The sequence below is a fragment of the Oryctolagus cuniculus genome, chromosome 4 (assembly GCF_051225735.1).
Source record: "Oryctolagus cuniculus isolate XC-2025 breed Fujian yellow rabbit chromosome 4, ASM5122573v1, whole genome shotgun sequence".
Classification (NCBI taxonomy): Eukaryota; Metazoa; Chordata; class Mammalia; order Lagomorpha; family Leporidae; genus Oryctolagus; species Oryctolagus cuniculus.
The window spans coordinates 83592903-83612143 of record NC_142870.1 but is presented as its reverse complement, the minus strand read 5'-3'; the positions used below and the strand labels follow the sequence as shown (position 1 = coordinate 83612143).

At 40.6% G+C, this 19241-nt stretch overlaps 1 protein-coding gene across 38 annotated transcripts in view; it reads left to right on the top strand.

The window, feature by feature from the left end:
* DLG1 (discs large MAGUK scaffold protein 1) overlaps positions 1-19241 on the top strand; it is a 249880-nt gene that overhangs the window by 19480 nt on the left and 211159 nt on the right. For all 38 annotated transcript variants that reach the window (XR_016233174.1, XR_016233173.1, XR_016233172.1 and 35 more), the window contains exon 4: positions 1945-2111. Coding sequence is in view for 32 of the 38 variants with exons in the window: in XM_070072340.2 (XP_069928441.1) it covers positions 1945-2111 (167 nt within the window). In the remaining 6 variants the exon portion in view is untranslated. The remainder of the gene's footprint in view (positions 1-1944; positions 2112-19241) is intronic.

The window sequence follows — 19241 nt, the reverse complement described above, 5'->3', positions numbered from 1 at the left end:
TTCACAAAGTTTTTTGCTTTTTTTAAAGATTTATTTATTCTAAAATAAGAGTTACAGAGAAGATACAGAAAGAAAGAGGAGAGTGATCTTCTATCTGCTAGTTCACTTGTAAAATGGCCACAATGACCAGGGCTGGGCCAGGCCAAAGCAAGGAGCCAAGAGTTTCCTCCCAGTCTCCTACATGGGTGCCTGGGCCCAAGCATCTTCTGCTTTCCCAGGCACAGTAGCATGTAGTTGGATCGGAAGTAGAACAGCTGGGACGCAAACCAGCACCTATATGGGATATTGGTGCAGCTTAACTTGCTGAACCACAGTGCCAGCCTTCCTAGGTTGCTCTTTTGAAAAGAACTTGGATTATCAGACTTTGGTTTATAATAGATGTGCAAGAAGTACAAGAGATTGGTACATTGCTAGAATTTACAATATTGATGTCTTCAGTTTGACTTTTATTTGTATGGTGACTTCTGGTTTACTTTAGAATTTATAGAATTCAGTGTTAGACTTCCCAGTGTAGAAAGATCTAATGACAACATAGAAAGTATTGTTTTGAATCCTAGAATGTCATTTTGTAGAAATACTTACCTTGTCACAATGATAATTAATCCTTTTTTTGGTAGTTTTTTTTTTTTTTTAAGATTTATTTATTTGAAAGAGTTACACACACACATACACACACACAGAGAGAGAGATGTCTTACATCTGCTGGTTTACTCCCCAGTTGCCCTCTATGGCTGGAGCTGCGCCGATCAGGAGCCAGGAGCTTCCTCAGGGTCTCCCATGTGGGTGCAGGGGCCCAAGGACTTGGGCTATCTTCTGCTGCTTTCCCAGGCGCTTTAGCAGGGAGCTGGATCTAAAGCAAGCAGCCGGGACACAAACAGATGGTTAGATAATGTGATGCTGGCTTCATAGGTGGTAGCCTAAGCCACCATGCTACTACTATGCTGGCTCCTGTCTCTACTGTTTTAATGACATTTATAATTCAAATAGTATAACATTTTACTTACATTAATGCTTTCAAAACAGTGAGAAAGGAGAAGTAACAGTCTGTGTAAATGTTCTTTATAGCTCCTATGCAGGATTCTACACAGGATAATGACCATTTTTATTGTTATTTTAAATAACAATTCCCCTTCCCTTTAAAAAAAAAAAAGTCAACTCAAAATTATACCATAGAGATGAATAAAGAACTAAGTGGTAGTTCTCAACATATAACTCACTCAGAACTACTGAGCATCATGAATAACCAGTATAAAAATATCCAAGTTTATATAATGATAGCAAAGTAATTTTATTTTTCAAATCATCTTGAACTATTTCAATTAAATTTATGGTTTCTTTCAGCTTTGTCATGCCTTTACCATTTTTAAGTATTTAGATTAAAGGATATCTAAAAGCCCTTCTAGTTTTGATTATAACTTTTTTAAAATAATATTTTACTTCAGGTGGAGAGCAATTAAAACCACTTGAGGAGTTTAATTCTCAGCTTGGCTATTGATGGTAAAGATATAATATATCAATAATGACTCATATCTGCAGAAATCACAATGATGATATTAGCTACCATCTGTTAAGAACTTTGTATGTAGGTTTATAGGGTATTGCAGTTAATCCTTGCAGCAGTTCATAGCAGAGGCAAGTTACCAGAGAAGTAAGTTTAAACTTATACATGTAGCTACTTGGTGATGGAGTTGGGATTTGAACCTAGCACAGACTTTAAAGTGTGAAAGGCTTCAACTTTATACTGTGCTCTTAAGGTTCTGATATGATTGTGAAATAGTGAAGTGAGAAAGTGTTCATTGAAGTATATTATAAGATTTGATTTTACTAGAGTAAAAAATTTGCTTCTGAGTAAAAGGTTTGTTTTTGTGTTAGGCTGTTTCAGCATTGTGTAGTTTAATTAGTATAAATACTTTAAAATTTTTCTTTTCCTTTCGTCATCTCTAGATATTCAAGAATTTTATGAAGTGACCTTACTGGATAATCCAAAATGTATAGATCATTCAAAGCAGTCTGAACCAATTCAGCCTGTTAATACTTGGGAAATCTCCAGCCTTCCAAGCACTACTGTGACTTCAGAAACTCTGCCAAGCAGCCTTAGTCCTAGTGTAGAGGTAAGATAAATTTTTTCTGAAGCTGTTTTTCAATGATCAGTTTATTTGGGGTACTGCATTTTTTCATTTTATTAGAATGGACATTTTGGGGTAATATAATTTATAATAGAATAAAGAGAAAGCTCAGAATCTGTTGCTCCTGTCTTAAAATATGGTAGACAGTTTGAGGTCTGAAACACTTGTTTTAGACTGTTGAAAAATAAGTTGACCTCAGTGACCTTCCACATGTGTGATAATTAAAATGGAAATTGTACTTTGACAGTGTAGTTTTATCTATTATACTTTTTTAGAAATAGAATATCATTCTGTGATTCTAGGTCATTTAGTTACCCGTTTATCCTAATGATTCTCTATTGGCTTGAAGGGTTGCATTGAAACTCAGTAGAGGTCATATTGGTTTCTTTCCACGTTTCATAACAATCTTAGTAATGTTCTCTTTCTGAGGTGCTATACTGTTGCCAGAGTTGGCTATGGAGTTGTGGATCTATGAAGCATTTGTAATGAGGATTCTGCCTGAAAATCATTTGAGGGTGATTGTATGCATTTGATTCTAGTCCCTTCTAGTTAGTACTAGATAGTGTCTGGAAAATCAGCTTCTGTTTGGTGAATAATACATTGGAGAAAAGTGGTGAACACAACTAGATGGCACTTTGATAACGAAACAGTTTCTCAGTTTTTTCTTTTATATTAAGTAACAAAATTCTAAGATTTTGGAAGGGAAGCAATCAGAGCATATCTGAACCCTGGCCTTCATTTTAAAGATGAGGAGACTGAGCCAGATGAAAATTACTCGACCCAGTTTATTCTGCTAGTTTGGGCAGTCTATTTTTGGTGTCCAGATCTCTCAACACTCAGTTCTTTCAACAATCCTGATATGACCTTATATGTTTGTCTTCGATGAAATCTTTAGGGTAATAGTGTAAATGTATCATTTTATTTAATCTTTTATTTTTTCCCATCACTTTTTTTCTTGGATCATTTTGCAATCCCATCTCCTTCTTTAGTTAATATATCACTTTCTGTCTTTTTCAGTAGTTTGCATATGTGGTTCATTTCAAATCAATTTTTAAAATGTCTAAATCAGTTACTGCTGTGGTTTGAATGTGTTCCCGCCAAAATTCAAGTGTTACCAGTGTCATAGTGTTAAGGGGTGACTAGACCCTGAGGACTCCTCACTCATAAAATAAATTAGGTCCTTGTAAAGAGGCTTCACTCTGTTTAGCTTTTTTTAACTTGCCCTTCTGCCTTCCACCAGCCAAGAAGGTCCTCACTAGACAGGATTCCTAGATCTTGGACTTTTCATCTTCCAGAATTATGAATAAATTTTTGTTCTTTGTAAATCAGCCAGTCTCAGGTATCCTGTTATAACAGTACAAAATGGACTAAGAGAGTTATGCAGTTTCTGTTTCACATTTATTGTCTTAGTCTTGGGTTTAAAAATTTACTTATGAAAAAAGTATGTTAAACATTAAGAGAATTGACTTTTAAAATTCACTTATTTACTGTTTTGTTCTGTTTGATTTATGATAATCATCTGTAATTATAAAGCATACGGTTTTATAGTTGATTTGCCTATTTTATAGATGTTTAGATTCTGGCTGGCTCGATGCAACCAGTAAAAGTAGTATTCATTAAGGTGGAGTACCAGTATAGTTTTATAATTTATTTCTTCATAGATTTCACTCATAAATATCAACAGTGCATTGGGTTCCATTAGAAATGGTGTTGGAGGGATGGGCATTTGGTATAGTAGTTAAGACACTCCTTGGGATCCCCACATCCTGTATCGAAGTGCTTGGATCTAGTCTTGCCTTCTTTGCCTCCAGTCCAGTGTGGGTAGCAGAGGATGGCTTACATACTGGATCCCTGCTACCCATGTGGGAGACTTTTGTTGATTTACAGGCTCCTGGCTGTTGTGGGTATCCTGGAAGTGTACTTGAGGATGGAAATTAGCTCTCTGCCTTTCATATAAATTAAAATAAACAAATAAAAACGGTATTCAAAACATTTCAACTTTATTTTTTAAAAGATATATTTTTTATTTGAAAGGCAGAGTTACAGAGAAGGAGAGGCCGAGATATCTTCCATCTGCTAGTTCACTCCCCAAATGCCCACAAAGGCCAGGGATGGATCAGGCCGAAACCAGGAGCTTTTTCTGGGTCTCCCATGTGGATGGCAGGGTCCCAGGTACTTGGGCCATCTTCTGCTTCTCCAGGCACATTAGCAGGGAACTGGATCAGAAGTAGAACAGCCAGGACTTAAACCTGTGCCCATATGGGATGTCAGAGTTGGCGATCAGCGGCTTAACCTGCTATGCCACAACACTGGCTCTGCATTTCAGCTTCTGTAAACTTCTGATGCACTCAAACCTGTAGTACTGTGTTCAGCCCATTTTCTGCATATCCTGAAAGATGTGTTATGGACATAGACACCTTAAGTGACTAGAAGAATAAGAACATTCGGGCTGTATAAATGTCAGATCTTATTAGTTTGGAAAATGAGAAGGGAATATGGTTGTAAGATGTCGTTTAGTGCTTGGTACATGGAAAATGCTCTGGTAATGTTTGAAACCTGTTGCCATTCATGGATGCGCTCTCTCCTTTTTTTTTTTTTTTTTTTTTTTTGACAGGCAGAGTGGACAGTGAGAGAGAGAGACAGAGAGAAAGGTCTTCCTTTTGCCGTTGGTTCACCTTCCAATGGCCACCGTGGCCGGTGCACCGCGCTATTTCGATGGCAGGAGCCAGGTACTTATCCTGGTCTCCCATGGGGTGCAGGGCCCAAGCACTTGGGCCATCCTCCACTGCACTCCTGGGCCACAGCAGAGAGCTGGCCTGGAAGAGGGGCAACTGGGACAGAATCCGGCGCACCTACCGGGACTAGAACCCGGTGTGCCGGTGCCGCAAGGCGGAGGATTAGCCTGGTGAGCCGCGGCGCCGGCCTCTCTCTCTTTTTTTTAAACATTTATTTTGTTATCATTTACTTGAAAGGCAGGAGTGATGGGAGTGGGGTACGGGGAGAGGGACAGAGAGAGAAAATCTGTTATCTACTGGTTCCCTCCCCAAATGCCTGCAGCATCCAGGGCTAGGCCAGACTGAAGCCAGAAGCTCAGAACACCATCCAGGTTCACCATGTGAGAGGTGGGACACAAGCATTGGAACCACCATCAGTCGCATCAACATGCATTAGCAGGAAGCTAGATTGGAACCAGGGGAGCCAGGACTTGAACTGACATTCTTTGTATGGGTGGCTTAACCTGCTGTGCCACAGTATCTACTCCATGGATACACTCTTCAGTAGAACATTGGACTGTGTGAACTCCTAAATTTTAATTTTTTATTTTATTTAAAAGGCTGAAACAGACAGATCTTCCATCTTTTGGTTCACTCCCCAAATGCCTGCAATAGCTGGGGATGGACAAGCCTGAAGCCAAGAGCCTAGAACTCAGTCCAGGTCTCCCTAATGGGTGGCAGGGGTCCAAATACTTGAGTCTCCTGGTGTTGCCTCCTTGTGTGCACATTACTGGGAAGTTGGATTGCAAGTGAAGGAGCTGGGACTCAGATCCAAGCACTGAATATGGGATTCAGGTGTTCTGGTAGCATTTTAACCACTGCATAGAACACCTTTCCCCTGTAGATTTTTTTTTAAAGATTTATTTATTTATTTGAAAGAGTTACAGAGAGGCAGAAGCAGAGAGGCAAAGGCAGAGTGGGGGGAGGTCTTCCATTTGCTGGGTCACTCCCCAAATGGCCGCAATGGCTAGAGCTGGGCCAATCCAAAGCCAGGAGCTAGGAGCTTCTTCTGGGTCTCCTGTGTGGGTGCAGTGGCCAAAAGGACTTGGGCCATCTTCTACTGCTTTCCCAGGCCAGAGCTGAGAGCTGGATTGGAAGTGGAGCAGCTGAGACTTGAACTGGTGCCCATATGGGATGCTGGCACTGTAGGCTGCAGATTTTTTATCTGATACACCACAGTGCTGGCCCCTCCCCTGTAGATTTTTAAAAAGGGGGGAACATCTCTCTGAAACTTAAGTGAACTAAAATTGTTTAATAGGAACTGCTTTTGGAGAGATGTCAGAGTATTCCGAGACACATTAATCTGAAAATGTAAATAATTTTGAAATGTACTGATGTATAACAGTTGAGGTGACTTAAAAAATCCTTGAAATGTTTGGAAATGTAATTCTTATTTTTTGAGGGTGCTATGAGCGAAGACAATATTCCTGTTACCAATCTATTGATACTTCATTTGGGTGAAAACTTGGCTAAGTTAATATTGACTTACTCTCTTGATTCTCATCTGCTACTTATGATTCAGAGGTATAACGTTTAGGAATGAAAAGGGAATTAGATCAGAGTGTCTGCTAACTCAATTTAATACAAAATATGCAAAATAGCTTTTATTTGACTAAATATAACTTCAAAGATAATCTGAAAATCACAGAACTATTTTGTCTTATGCATTAAGTTATTATTACATATACATAGTAATTCTTAGATAAAAATGTGAAATAATCTCTTGTTCCAACAAATTTGCATATAATGAGGTATTGCTGCTTCTGTTTCATACTTGTTTTTGTTAGGACTATCATAAAGAGTATTATATTTGCAAAAAGTATTTGAGATTGCTTAATTTCTACAGAAGCTTTTCTTTCATTTTCCTAAAATGCAAGTATTTATTTGTCTTTTTTTATGTAATAATTTTTTTTTTTTGACAGAGTGGACAGTGAGAGAGAGAGAGAGAAAGGTCTTCCTTTGCCATTGGTTCACTCTCCAATGGCTGCCGTGGCTGGTGCGCTGTAGCCGGCGCACTGCGCTGATCCGATGGCAGGAGCCAGGTACTTATCCTGGTCTCCCATGTGGTGCAGGGCCCAAGGACTTGGGCCATCCTCCACTGCACTCCCGGGCCACAGCAGAGAACTGGCCTGGAAGAGGGGCAACCGGGACAGAATCTGGCGCCCTGACCGGGACTAGAACTTGGTGTGCCGGCGCCGCTAGGCGGAGGATTAGCCTAGTGAGCCGCGACGCCGGCCTTTATGTAATAATTAATAACTGATCTAACTGACCAGATTCTCATTTGTCACTTGGCTTTATGATTGTATAACTGTTTTTTTCTATTTTTGTGATGTAATAAAAGTAAAGTTTATATTATTTATTTATTTGAGGTTCAGAGATAGATAACTCCCATTCCCTGGTTCATTCCCTAAATGCTTGCAACAACCAGGGCTGGGCTGGGGCTAGAGCTAGGAGCAGGGAACGCAAGGTCTCCCATGTGAATGGTAAGAACCAAATTACTTGAGCCTTCGCTGTTGTCTTCTAGGTCTGCATTGATGGGAATCTGGAATCAAACCTAGGCACTCCAGCTTGGGACGTTGATGAATTAATTAATAGGCTAACTGCTTACTTCCTACCATTTTTTTTTTTTTTTAAGATTTATTTATTTGAAAGGAAGGGTCAGAGGGGGGAGGGAGAGAGAGGGAGAGGGAGAGAGAAGGAGAGAGAGGTCTTCCATCTGATGTTTCACTTCCCAAATGGCTGCAATCGCCAGAGCTGGGCGGATCTGGAGCCAGGAGCTTCTTTGGGCCTCCCATATTGGTGCCAGGGGCCCAAGTACTTGGGCCATCTTCCGCTGCTTTCCCAGGCGCATTAGCAGGGAGCTGGATTGGAAGTGGAGCAGTCAGGACTTGAACTGGGACCCATAGGGGTTGCTAGCACTGCAGGCATTTTTACCCTTACCCACTACACCACAGTGCCAGCCCCCCATCATTTATTTATTTGTTTTTAACAATTTATTTATATATTTATTTGAAAGTCAGAGTTACAGAGAGAAGGAGAGCCAGAGAAAGAGATACTCCATCTACAGATTGTCTCTCTACATGGCTGCAACAGCCAAGGCTGGGCCAGGCTGAAGCCAGGAGCCAGGAGCTTCTTCCAGGTCTCCCACGTAGGTGCAGGGACCCAAGCACTTGGGCCATTTTCCACTGCTTTCTCTGACCATTAGCAGGTAGCTGGATCATAAGTGGAGCAGCCAGGACTCAAATTGATGCCCATATGGGATGCCAGTGTCACAGATGTTGGCTTTACCTGGCTCAGCCACAGTGCCTGGCCCTCTACCATTTATTTTTAAAGTGACATGGTTAGTATCTCATTTTCTTATAGAACTTTTTCTTTTATATGCCCAGTGAGATGTTTGGAATAATGTTTGCTTAATGTTGATGTTTGTTTTAGGATAATGGGCTTTTTTTTTTTTAACTTTGAAATAGCATGTATATTCTTTTTATAAAAACAGTTCTATAAGAAGAGTAAGTTACTTTTAGCGATAATAAAGAGTATATGAATTTGAAAGAAAAGGAAAGAATGGGAGAAATTGCCTCATTTAATGGGACATTACAAAAGAAAAACATGTGCTATCCTATTCCTGATAGCATAGTACCTCTCAAGTGGAATGAAGTCTCAAAGTTTCAGGTGAAAGTTTATAAATAAATTTAATGGCCGGCACCGCGGCACTGGCACCCCGGGTTCTAGTCCCTGTTGGGGCACCAGATTCTGTCCTGGTTGCTCCTCTTCCAGTCCAGCTCTCTGCTGTGACCTGGGAAGGCAGTGGAGGATGGCCCAAGTGCTTGGGCCCTGCACCCGCATGGGAGACCAGGAGAAGCACTTGGCTTCTGGCTTCGGATCGGCGCAGCGCACTGGCAGCAATGCACGGGTCGTAGCGGCCATTTGGGGGGTGAACCAATGGCAAAGGAAGACCTTTCTGTCTCTCTCTCTCACTGTCCACTCTGCCTGTCCAAAAAAAATTTTAAAAAAGCAGAAAAGGGGCTCTGAAATGCTAGATTTGGGAATTACTTTGGAGTTTTTAATAGGTTATTCATGGTAGGCTTCAAGGAAAAGGTGATATTTCTGCAGAGTTGGAAGTTGCTGTGGTTTTCTGGGAGAGTAGCCAATCAAGAACTCTGAGGCAGGGGCTAGCATTGGATTCGGTGGGTTAGTGGCTGCTTTGGATGCCTGCATCCCATATTGAAAAGCCTGGTTCAAGTCTGGCTCCTTTGCTTCTGACCCAGCATCCTGTTGGTATGTATCCTGGAAAGCAACAAATGATGGCCCAGCCCTGGCTGTTGCATGCATTTGGAGTGTGAACTTGTAGAGAGAAAATCTCTCACTGGTATCTCTGTCTGTATCTCTCTGCCTTTCAAATAAAATTAAAATAGAAGACTGTAAGGCAGAAGTGAAAAAACGAGAACAGCAAGATGGCCAAAATGGCTACAACACAGTAAAGGAAAGAACAGTGGGTGATGAGGTCAGTGGGTAAGGCAGGGGCAGATCGGATGAAGCCATTGCAATAATTTGGAGCAGAGGAGTGACATTATTTAACTTAACCCTTAACAAAATCAATCTGGCTGTTGTGTGGAAAATAGGCTGTAGGGAGAAAAGGGTAGAAGCAGGAAACCAATTAGGAGACTGTTTCAGCAGTCCAGTTAAGATGGATGTTGGCTTGAACCGAAACTGTGATAATTGAGATGGTATGAGGCTAAATTGTGGCTTATTTTGAATGCAGATCATGAGGATTTAAGTACTGATTGGAAATTGTTTATAAGAATAAGATAGAGGCCGGCGCCACGGCTCACTAGGCTAATCCTCCGCCTAGCGGCGCCGGCACACCGGGTTCTAGTCCCGGTTGGGGCGCTGGATTCTGTCCCGGTTGCCCCTCTTCCAGGCCAGCTCTCTGCTGTGGCCCGGGAGTGCAGTGGAGGATGGCCCAGGTGCTTGGGCCCTGCACCCCATGGGAGACCAGGAAAAGCACCTGGCTCCTGGCTCCTGCCATTGGATCAGCGCGGTGCGCCGGCCACAGCGCGCTGGCCGCGGCGGCCATTGGAGAGTGAACCAACGGCAAAGGAAGACCTTTCTCTCTCTCTCTCTCACTGTCCACTCTGCCTGTCAAAAAAAAAATAAAAATTAAAATTAAAAAAAAATTAGAAAGAGTCAAAGTTCAGTACAAGAGAATCAAGGCCACTTCTATTTAAAGCCTTCATTTCCCTTTCAGTTTAAGTCAGAATGTCTGTTTAGCACTTCATCCTTGTGTTTGATAATATTCATCACTGTTGTAATTAAATGCTCCGATGTATATTTTGTGTGTACTTTGGCCTTTACTCAGCTCTAAGTTCCCTGTAGTTAAGAGCTGTCTTATATACTGAAATAAATGTAGTATTTGCAATAGTTGGGCTTTTTTGGAATGAAGTAAGAACTGTTATTCTTTCTGTATTTAATTAGTAGTCTAAAGGTGACTAATTTTTTCCTTACCTTTTATTATAAAAAATGTCAAGGATACAGTAAAATTGAAAAGGTAGTAGAAGAAACATCTGGGCCATCGCCGCAGCTCAATAGCTAATTCTCTGTCTGCGGCACTGGCACACCGGGTTCTAGTCCTGGTTGGGGCGCTGGATTCGGTCCCGGTTGCCCCTCTTCCAGGCCGGCTCTCTGCTGTGGCCCGGGAGTGCAGTGGAGGATGGCCCAGGTGCTTGGGCCCTGCACCCCATGGGAGACCAGGAGGAAGCACCTGGCTCCTGGCTTCAGATCATCGCGGTACACCAGCCGCGGCGGCCATTGGAGGGTGAACCAACGGTAAAGGAAGACCTCTCTCTCTGTCTCTGTCTCTCACTGTCCACTGTGCCTGTTAAAAAACAAAACAAAACAAAACAAAAAAATCTGTATAAATTCAACAGTTGCTAGCGTATTGTCATAGTAGTTTTCCCTGTCCATGTGTGTTTTTGGAATTACTGAAAATCAATCACAGATATTGGACACAAACTATAAAAACTGAGCACACATCTCCTAACAGAATAATCAGATGTTCTATCTTTGAAACCATTACCATACCTAAAATATTAACCATAATTGGGGCCAGTGTTCTGGCATAAATGGCTAACCTGCCACCTACAGCACTGGCATCTCAGAGCACTGATTCAAGTCTGTTGTTTCACTTCTTACCCAGCTGCCTGTTAATGCTCCTGGGAAAGCAGCAGAAGACGGCCTGAGTACTTGGGACCCTATACCCACCTGGGAGACCTGGATGTGGTGCTGGGCTCTGTCTTTGGCCTGGACCCACTATTGGGGCCAGTTGGAGAATGAACCACTCTGCCTTTCAAATAAAATAAATTTAAAAAAATATTAGCCATAATTGCTTAATCTTCTACTCAACGCATTTTCAAAATTGTCCTAAATCTATCTTGTAGAACTTTTTAAAGAAATCAGAATCCAGTTAAGATTCATGTATTGCATTTGATTTTTGGTTCCTTTTTTTAAATATGGGTTTTCCTGAAAGCAGAGCCTGAGGCAGAGGCTTATGACCTGTTAGTACTTAAAGAGTTCATTCCTAGAGAGCAGAAGTGAGGGAAAGAAGAATATACTTGGAAAATGGAAAAACAATACAAGGATCCTTCCTGCTGCTAAGTGTGACTGCTGAAGTTTTGGTATTACATCACTGAGAAGTCATCACATGCATATTCCATCTTTAGGACTCTTTTGTCCAAGAAAAGAAGGGAAAGAATTTATCTACTAGCTGTCCACATTCAACTGAGGGATCCCTCTGTGTCCTTTAATATGTCCTCACTGGTCTTTGGGCATGTCCTTGCTTTCTGGAAGTTTTCCCAAGTTTATTTTGAATTTTCACTGCCTAAGAACTAGAATTAGCCAGTGTGTTTTTCTGTTTCGTGGGGTTGTTTTTTCTTTGATGTTACCTTTGAAAGGTAAGAAAGTAGGCAGGTGAAGTTTTCCAACTCTGCCTTTTGCCTCAGAACTGGTAAAATAAAATTTGAGAAATATTGCTGGTCTAAGCATGTTATATTAATATTTTAAATCCAATACAATGTGTTTTTTCTAAAAAAAAGTATGTTCCATAGTAATGGATTATAATGTCATTATTTTCAAGCTGCACAGTTTGAAAAGATACTACATATGTTTTAATAATTTGGGATGTCATGGGAGCATGCATTCATTCTAATAGCCTCCTCACATAAAATGCACATTTTTCAATATTACACATTTTCACAAATTTTTAAAAGACCTATTGCATACATGGATTTCAAAAAAAATTTTTTATAGCAAATAAACATATAATTCCATTTTCCATAAACTTTCTGAAGTACCCTTGTACTTGAGGTAGGCTAGATTTTAGTTTTTAATTTTTGGAGCTTATATTTACTCTAGAAATTTATTAAGCTATAATTCAGGAATTTGTGACTGCCCAAGCTTACAGTATTAACACGTACAAAAACTAAGATTAAAACTCAGAACTTGAGGCTTCCAGACAGATATTTCTGTCTTTTTTGTTTAATAGCTTTCTTGATAATTGGACTTATTACATGGACAAATGAAAATGTTGCAATAAAATTAATAAAATAGAGCAAGAACTAATTTTAATAGAAATGGAAACAAAACAGACAAGTTTGTCTTTTGGGGAAAAAAAATCTGGGGCTGGTGCTGTGGCGCCCATATGGAATGCTGGCACTGCAGGCAGCAGCTGTACCCACTAAACCCCAGCGCCGTCCCCTCCTTTATACATTCTTGAACTTTGTTTCGGAATGAAGTAAAAGTCTTGGAAAGAGTTTGATCTTTTTACTGCTTTTAAGCTTTTTTAGTGGAACTGAGCAACATTTAGTGCAGGACTAAGTTTGTATTACTGTGTGGCAATGCCTTTCTTAGTACTCTACCTCATGCTGTGTGTATTATGAATTTTTCCATAGTTCTTGTTCTGGGTGAGCCCGGGGGATGCTCTTTTCTAGGGTTCTTTACCCAGCTTTAGTTTTCTTGCATGGGTGAACTAATGAAAACTAGTCTTGAAGGCTCAAAAGGACCTCTACAGGTGTGTGCACTTCTCCTTTCTGGTACTCTTATCTGTGAATTTTAGACATCTTGACTTTCCTGAATTCTCAGCTGTCTCCTCAACTTAAGACTACTGGGCTTAGCAGCATCTCAAAACCACTTACATTGTGTGAAACTGGCATTTGAAGTCCAACAGTTTGGATGATTCAGAAGTGGTCATGGGGAAAGGCGTTTGGCCTAGCAGTTAAGACATTGGTTGAGATCCCAGCATTCCATGTTGGGGTGACTGAGTTTGATTCTCCAGTCCCAACTCCCAATTCTAGCTTCCTGCCACTGTAGACCCTGGGAGGCAGCTGGTGATTGGGGGGCGGGGCGGGTGTCCCTGCTACTCACCCAATTGGATATGCTAGTTCTGTTGCTCCTCCCTTGGGCTGGGCCCAGTCCCAGCTGTTAAGGGTGTTTGAGGAGTAAACCAGAGGATGGAAAATAGCTCCCTCCCCTCTCCTCCTTTCTCCTCTCTCCTCCCCATAGCCCTTTCCATTTCCTTCTCCCTCCCTCTCCTTACTCTCTCTCCTTACTCTCTCTCCCATTCTCCCTCTCCCCTTTTCTTCCTCTCCCTCTTTCTCTCCTCTTCTCGCTCCCTCTCCTCCCTTCTCTCTACTTCTTCCCTTCCTTCCTGTCATCCCCTCCCTCCCCCACTCTTTATCTCCCTCTTCCACCCCATTTTCTTCTTACTTCTTCCTTTTCTTTTCTCCTCTTTCCCTCCCCTTCCCTCCTCTCCTCTCCCCTTCTCTCCCTTTACCCTCTCTCTCCTCCTTCCTTCCCTCACTCTCTCCCTCCTCATCTCTCCTTTCCCTCTCTCTTGCTCTTTTCACTTTCTCTCTCCTTCTCTCCCCTCTCCTACTCTCTCTCTCCTCTCCCCCTCTCTCCAGTTCTCCTTCCCCTCTTCCTCTCCTCCCCTTCCCCCTCTACTCATTCACTCAGCAAATATTTATTGAGCCCCTGTAACTTGGTGGGCATCCTGCCACCCCCAGGGATTCTGGGGGTAAAGTAGTAGGTACACAAGACTGGAGTCCTGCCGTGTTGGAGCTTAGAATATAATAAATTTGAAATTAAAAAATAGGAATAAGTGGAAGGGCTCTTAAGAGGTCATTGAGTCTTTTATTTTATAAAATGAGACCTTGAGACACCCTAAAAAGAGAATGACTACTTAAAGTTAGCATTGCCTGTTTTTTTTTTTTCACTTATTTGATATACACATTTGTATATATTTAAGTTTTTTTTTTTTTTTTATCTTTTATTTAATGAATATAAATTTCCAAAGTACGTCTCATGGGTTACAATGGCTTTCCCCCCCATACCGTCCCTCCCACCCACCACCCTCCCCTTTCCCACTCCCTCTCCCCTTCCATTCACATCAAGATTCATTTTCGATTATCTTAGTATACAGAAGATCAGCTTATTATACCTTAAGTAAGGATTTCAACAGTTTGTTCCCACACAGAAACATAAAGTGAAAAATAATAGATGATTTTTTTTAAATGATGATGAAATCAGATCAGACCTATTGTCATGTTTAATCCCAGTGAGAGTCAAGTTGGGAATTGATAGTTTCTTTTTTTTTTTTTTTTTTTTTAACAGAAGATCAGTTTAGTGTACATTAAGTAAAGATTTCAACAGTTTGCACCCCCATAGAAACACAAAGTGAAATATACTGTTTGAGTACTCGTTATAGCATTAAGCCTCAGTGTACAGCACATTAAGGACAGAGATCCTACATGAGGAGTAAGTGCACAGTGACTCCTGTTGTTGACTTTACAAATTGACACTCCTGTTTATGGCATCAGTAATCTCCCTATGCACCTGTCATGAGTTTCCAAGGCTATGGAAGCCCCTTGAGTTCTCCGACTCTTATCTTGTTTAGACAAGGTCATAGTCAAAGTGGAGGTTCTCTCCTCCCTTCAGAGAAAGGCACCTCCCTCTTTGAAGACCTGTTCTTCCCACTGGGATCTCACTCACAGAGATCTTTTTGCCAGAGTGACTTGGCTTTCCATGCCTGAAATACTCTCATGGGCTTTTCAGCCAGATCCGAGTGCCTTTAGGGCTGATTCTGAGGCCAGAGTGCTATTTAGGACATCCGCCATTCTATGAGTCTGCTGAGTATCTCACTTCCCATGTTGGATCACTCTCCCCTTTATTTATTCTATCGGTTAGTGTTAGCAGATACTAGACTTGTTTATGTGCTCCCTTTGACTCTTAGTCCTTTCATTATGATCAATTGTGAACTGAAATTGATCACTTGGAATAGTGAGATGGCATTGGCACATGCCACCTTGATGGGATTGAATTGGAATCCCCTAGTATGTTTCCAACTCTACCAATTGGGGCAAGTCAGCCCGAGCATGCCCCAAATTATACATCTCTTCCCTCTCTTATTCCCACTTTTATGTTTAACAGGGATCACATTTCAGTTAATTTTCAACACTTAAGAATAACTGTGTGATAATTACAGAATTAAACCAGTCATATTAAGTAGAACAGACAAAAAAAAAAAATACTATGAGGGATAATGTATTAAGTTGTCCATTAGCAGTCAGGGCTATGCTGATCAAGTCACCATTTCTCATAGTGTCCATTTCACTTCAGGAGGTTTCCTTTTTGGTGTTCAGTCAGTTGTCACCGATCAGGGAGAACATATGGTATTTGTCCCTTTGGGACTGGCTTACTTCACTCAGCATGATGTGTTCCAGATTCCTCCATTTTGTTGCAAATGACTGGATTTCGTTGTTTCTTACTGCGGTATAGTATTCTAAAGAATACATATCCCATAATTTCTTTATCCAGTCTACCATTGATGGGCATTTAGGTTGGTTCCAGGTCTTGGCTATTGTGAATTGTGCTGCAATAAACATTAGGGTGCAGACCGCTTTTTTGTTTATCAATTTAAACTCCTTTGGGTAAATTCCAAGGAGTGGGATGGCTGGGTCGAACGGTAGGGTTATCTTCAGGTTTCTGAGGAATCTCCAGACTGATTTCCATAGTGGCTTGACCAGTTTGCATTCCCACCAACAGTGGGTTAGTGTCCCTTTTTCCCCACATCCTCGCCAGCATCTGTTGTTGGTAGATTTCTGTATGTGAGCCATTCTAACCGGGGTGAGGTGAAACCTCATTGTGCTTTTGATTTGCATTTCCCTGATTGCTAGTGACCTTGAACATTTTTTCATGTGCCTGTTGGCCATTTGGATTTCCTCTTTTGAAAAATGTCTATTGAAGTCCTTGGCCCATCTCTTAAGTGGGTTGTTGGTTTTGTTTTTGTGGAGTTTCTTGATCTCTTTGTAGATTCTGGTTATTAACCCTTTATCTGTTGCATAGTTTGCAAATATTTTTTCCCATTCTGTCGGTTGTCTCTTCACTCTCCTGACTGTTTCTTTTGCAGTACAGAAACTTCTCAATTTGATGCAATCCCAATAGTTGATTTTGGCTTTGACTGTCTGTGCCTCCCGGGTCTTTTCCAGAAATTCTTTGCCTGTGCCAATATCTTGAAGGGTTTCTCCAATGTTCTCTAATAACTTAATGGTGTCAGGACGTAGATTTAGGTCTTTAATCCACGTTGAGTGGATTTTTGTGTAAGGTGTAAGGTAGGGGTCTTGCTTCATGCTTCTGCACGTGGAAATCCAGTTTTCCCAGCACCATTTATTGAATAGACTGTCCTTGCTCCAGGAATTAGTTTTAGATCCTTGATCAAATATAAGTTGGCTGTAGATGTTTGGATTGATTTCTGGTGTTTCAATTCTGTTCCATTGGTCTATCCATCTGTTTCTGTACCAGTACCATGCTGTTTTGATTACAACTGCCCTGTAGTATGTCCTGAAATCTGGTATTGTGATGCCTCCGGCTTTGTTTTTGTTGTACAAGATTGCTTTAGCTATTCGAGGTCTCTTGTGCCTCCATATGAATTTCAGCATCATTTTTTCTAGATCTGCGAAGAATGTCTTTGGTATCTTGATTGGGATTGCATTGAATCTATAAATTGCTTTTGGGAGAATGGACATTTTGATGATGTTGATTCTTCCAATCCATGAGCATGGAAGATTTTTCCATTTTTTGGTATCCTCTTCTATTTCTTTCTTTAAGGTTTTGTAATTTTCATCGTAGAGATCTTTAACGTCCTTGGTTAAGTTTATTCCAAGGTATTTGATTGTTTTTGTAGCTATTGTGAATGGGATTGATCTTAGCAGTTCTTTCTCAGTCATGGCATTACTTGTGTATACAAAGGCTGTTGATTTTTGTGCATTGATTTTATATCCTGCCACTTTGCCAAACTCCTCTATGAGTTCCAATAGTCTCTTAGTAGAGTTCTTTGGATCCTCTAAGTACAGAATCATATCGTCTGCAAAGAGGGATAGTTTGACTTCTTCCTTCTTGATTTGTATTCCTTTGATTTCTTTTTCTTGTCTGATGGCTCTGGCTAAAACTTCCAGAACTATGTTAAATAGCAGTGGGCATCCCTGCCTGGTGCCAGATTTCAGTGGAAATGCTTCCAACTTTTCCCCATTCAATAGGATGCTGGCTGTGGGTTTTTTATAAATTGCTTTGATTATATTGAGGAATGTTCCTTCTATACCCAATTTGCTTAGAGTTTTCATCATGAAAGGGTGTTGAATTTTATCAAATGCTTTCTCTGCATCAATTGAGATAATCATATGGTTTTTCTTCTGCAGTCTGTTAATGTGGTGAATCACATTGATTGATTTGCGAATGTTGAACCATCCCTGCATACCAGGGATGAATCCCACTTGGTCTGGGTGGATGATTTTCCTGATGTGTTGTTGTATTCTATTGGCCAGAATTTTATTGAGGATTTTTGCATCTATGTTCATCAGGGATATTGGTCTGTAATTTTCTTTCAGTGCTGCATCTTTCTCTGGCTTAGGGATTAAGGTGATGCTGGCTTCATAGAAAGAATTTGGGAGGATTCCCTCTTCTTCGATTGTTCTGAATAGTTTGAGAAGAAATGGGATTAGTTCTTCTTTAAATGTCTGGTAGAATTCAGCAGTGAATCCATCTGGTCCTGGGCTTTTCTTTGTTGGGAGGGCCTTTATTACTGTTTCAATTTCTGTTTCAGTTATGGGTCTATTTAGGTTTTCGATGTCTTCATGGTTCAATTTTGGTAGATTGCATGTGTCCAGGAATCTATCCATTTCTGATAGGTTTTCCTGTTTGCTGGCATACAGGTCCTTGTAGTAATTTCTGATGATTCTTTTTATTTCTGTGGTGTCTGTTGTTACGTTTCCTTTTTCATCTCTGATTTTATTGATTTGGTCTTTTCTCTTCTTTTTTTAGTTAGTTGGGCCAATGGGGTGTCAATTTTGTTTATTTTTTCAAAAAACCAGCTTCTCGCTTGGCTGATTTTTTGTAATGTTTTTTTGGATTCAATCCTGTTAATTTCTTCTCTGGTTTTAATTATTTCTCTTCTACTAGATTTGGGTTTGGTTTGCTGCAGTTTTTCTAGGTCCTTGAGGTGCGCTGAAAGCTCATTTATTTGGTACCTTTCCAATTTCTTGATATAGGCACCTATTGCTATAAATTTGCCTCTCAATACTGCTTTTGCTGTATCCCATAAGTTTTGATATGTTGTGTTGTTGTCTTCATTTACTTCCAGAAAGTTTTTGATTTCTCTTTTGATTTCTTGAATGACCCAGTGTTCATTCAGGAGCATGTTGTTCAGTCTCCATGTGTTTGCATACTTTCTGGGGTTTCCTGAGTTGCTAATTTCCAGCTTCATCCCGCTGTGGTCTGAGAAGCTGCATGGTATGATTCTAATTCTTTTAAATTTGCTGAGACTTGCTTTATGTCCTAGTATGTGATCAATCCTAGAGAAGGTTCCATGCGCTGCTGAGAAGAATGTGAAGTCTGTAGATGTAGGGTTGAAAGTTCTGTAGATATCTGTTAGATCCATTTGGGCAATAGTGTCAATTAAATCTGCTGTTTCCTTGTTGATCTTCTGTCCGGATGATCTGTCTATTTCTGAGAGTGGAGTATTGAAGTCCCCCAGTACTATTGTATTGGAATCTAAATCTCCCTTTAAGTCCCTTAACATATCTTTTAAATAGACCGGTGCCCTGTAATTAGGTGCATATACATTTATAATAGTTACATCTTCCTGTTGAATTGAACCCTTAATCATTATATAGTGTCCCTCTTTGTCTCTCTTAACAGTTTTTGTATTAAAGTTTATTTTGTCTGATATTAATATGGCTACACCTGCTTTTTTTTGGTTTCTGTTGGCATGGAATATCTTTTTCCAACCTTTCACTTT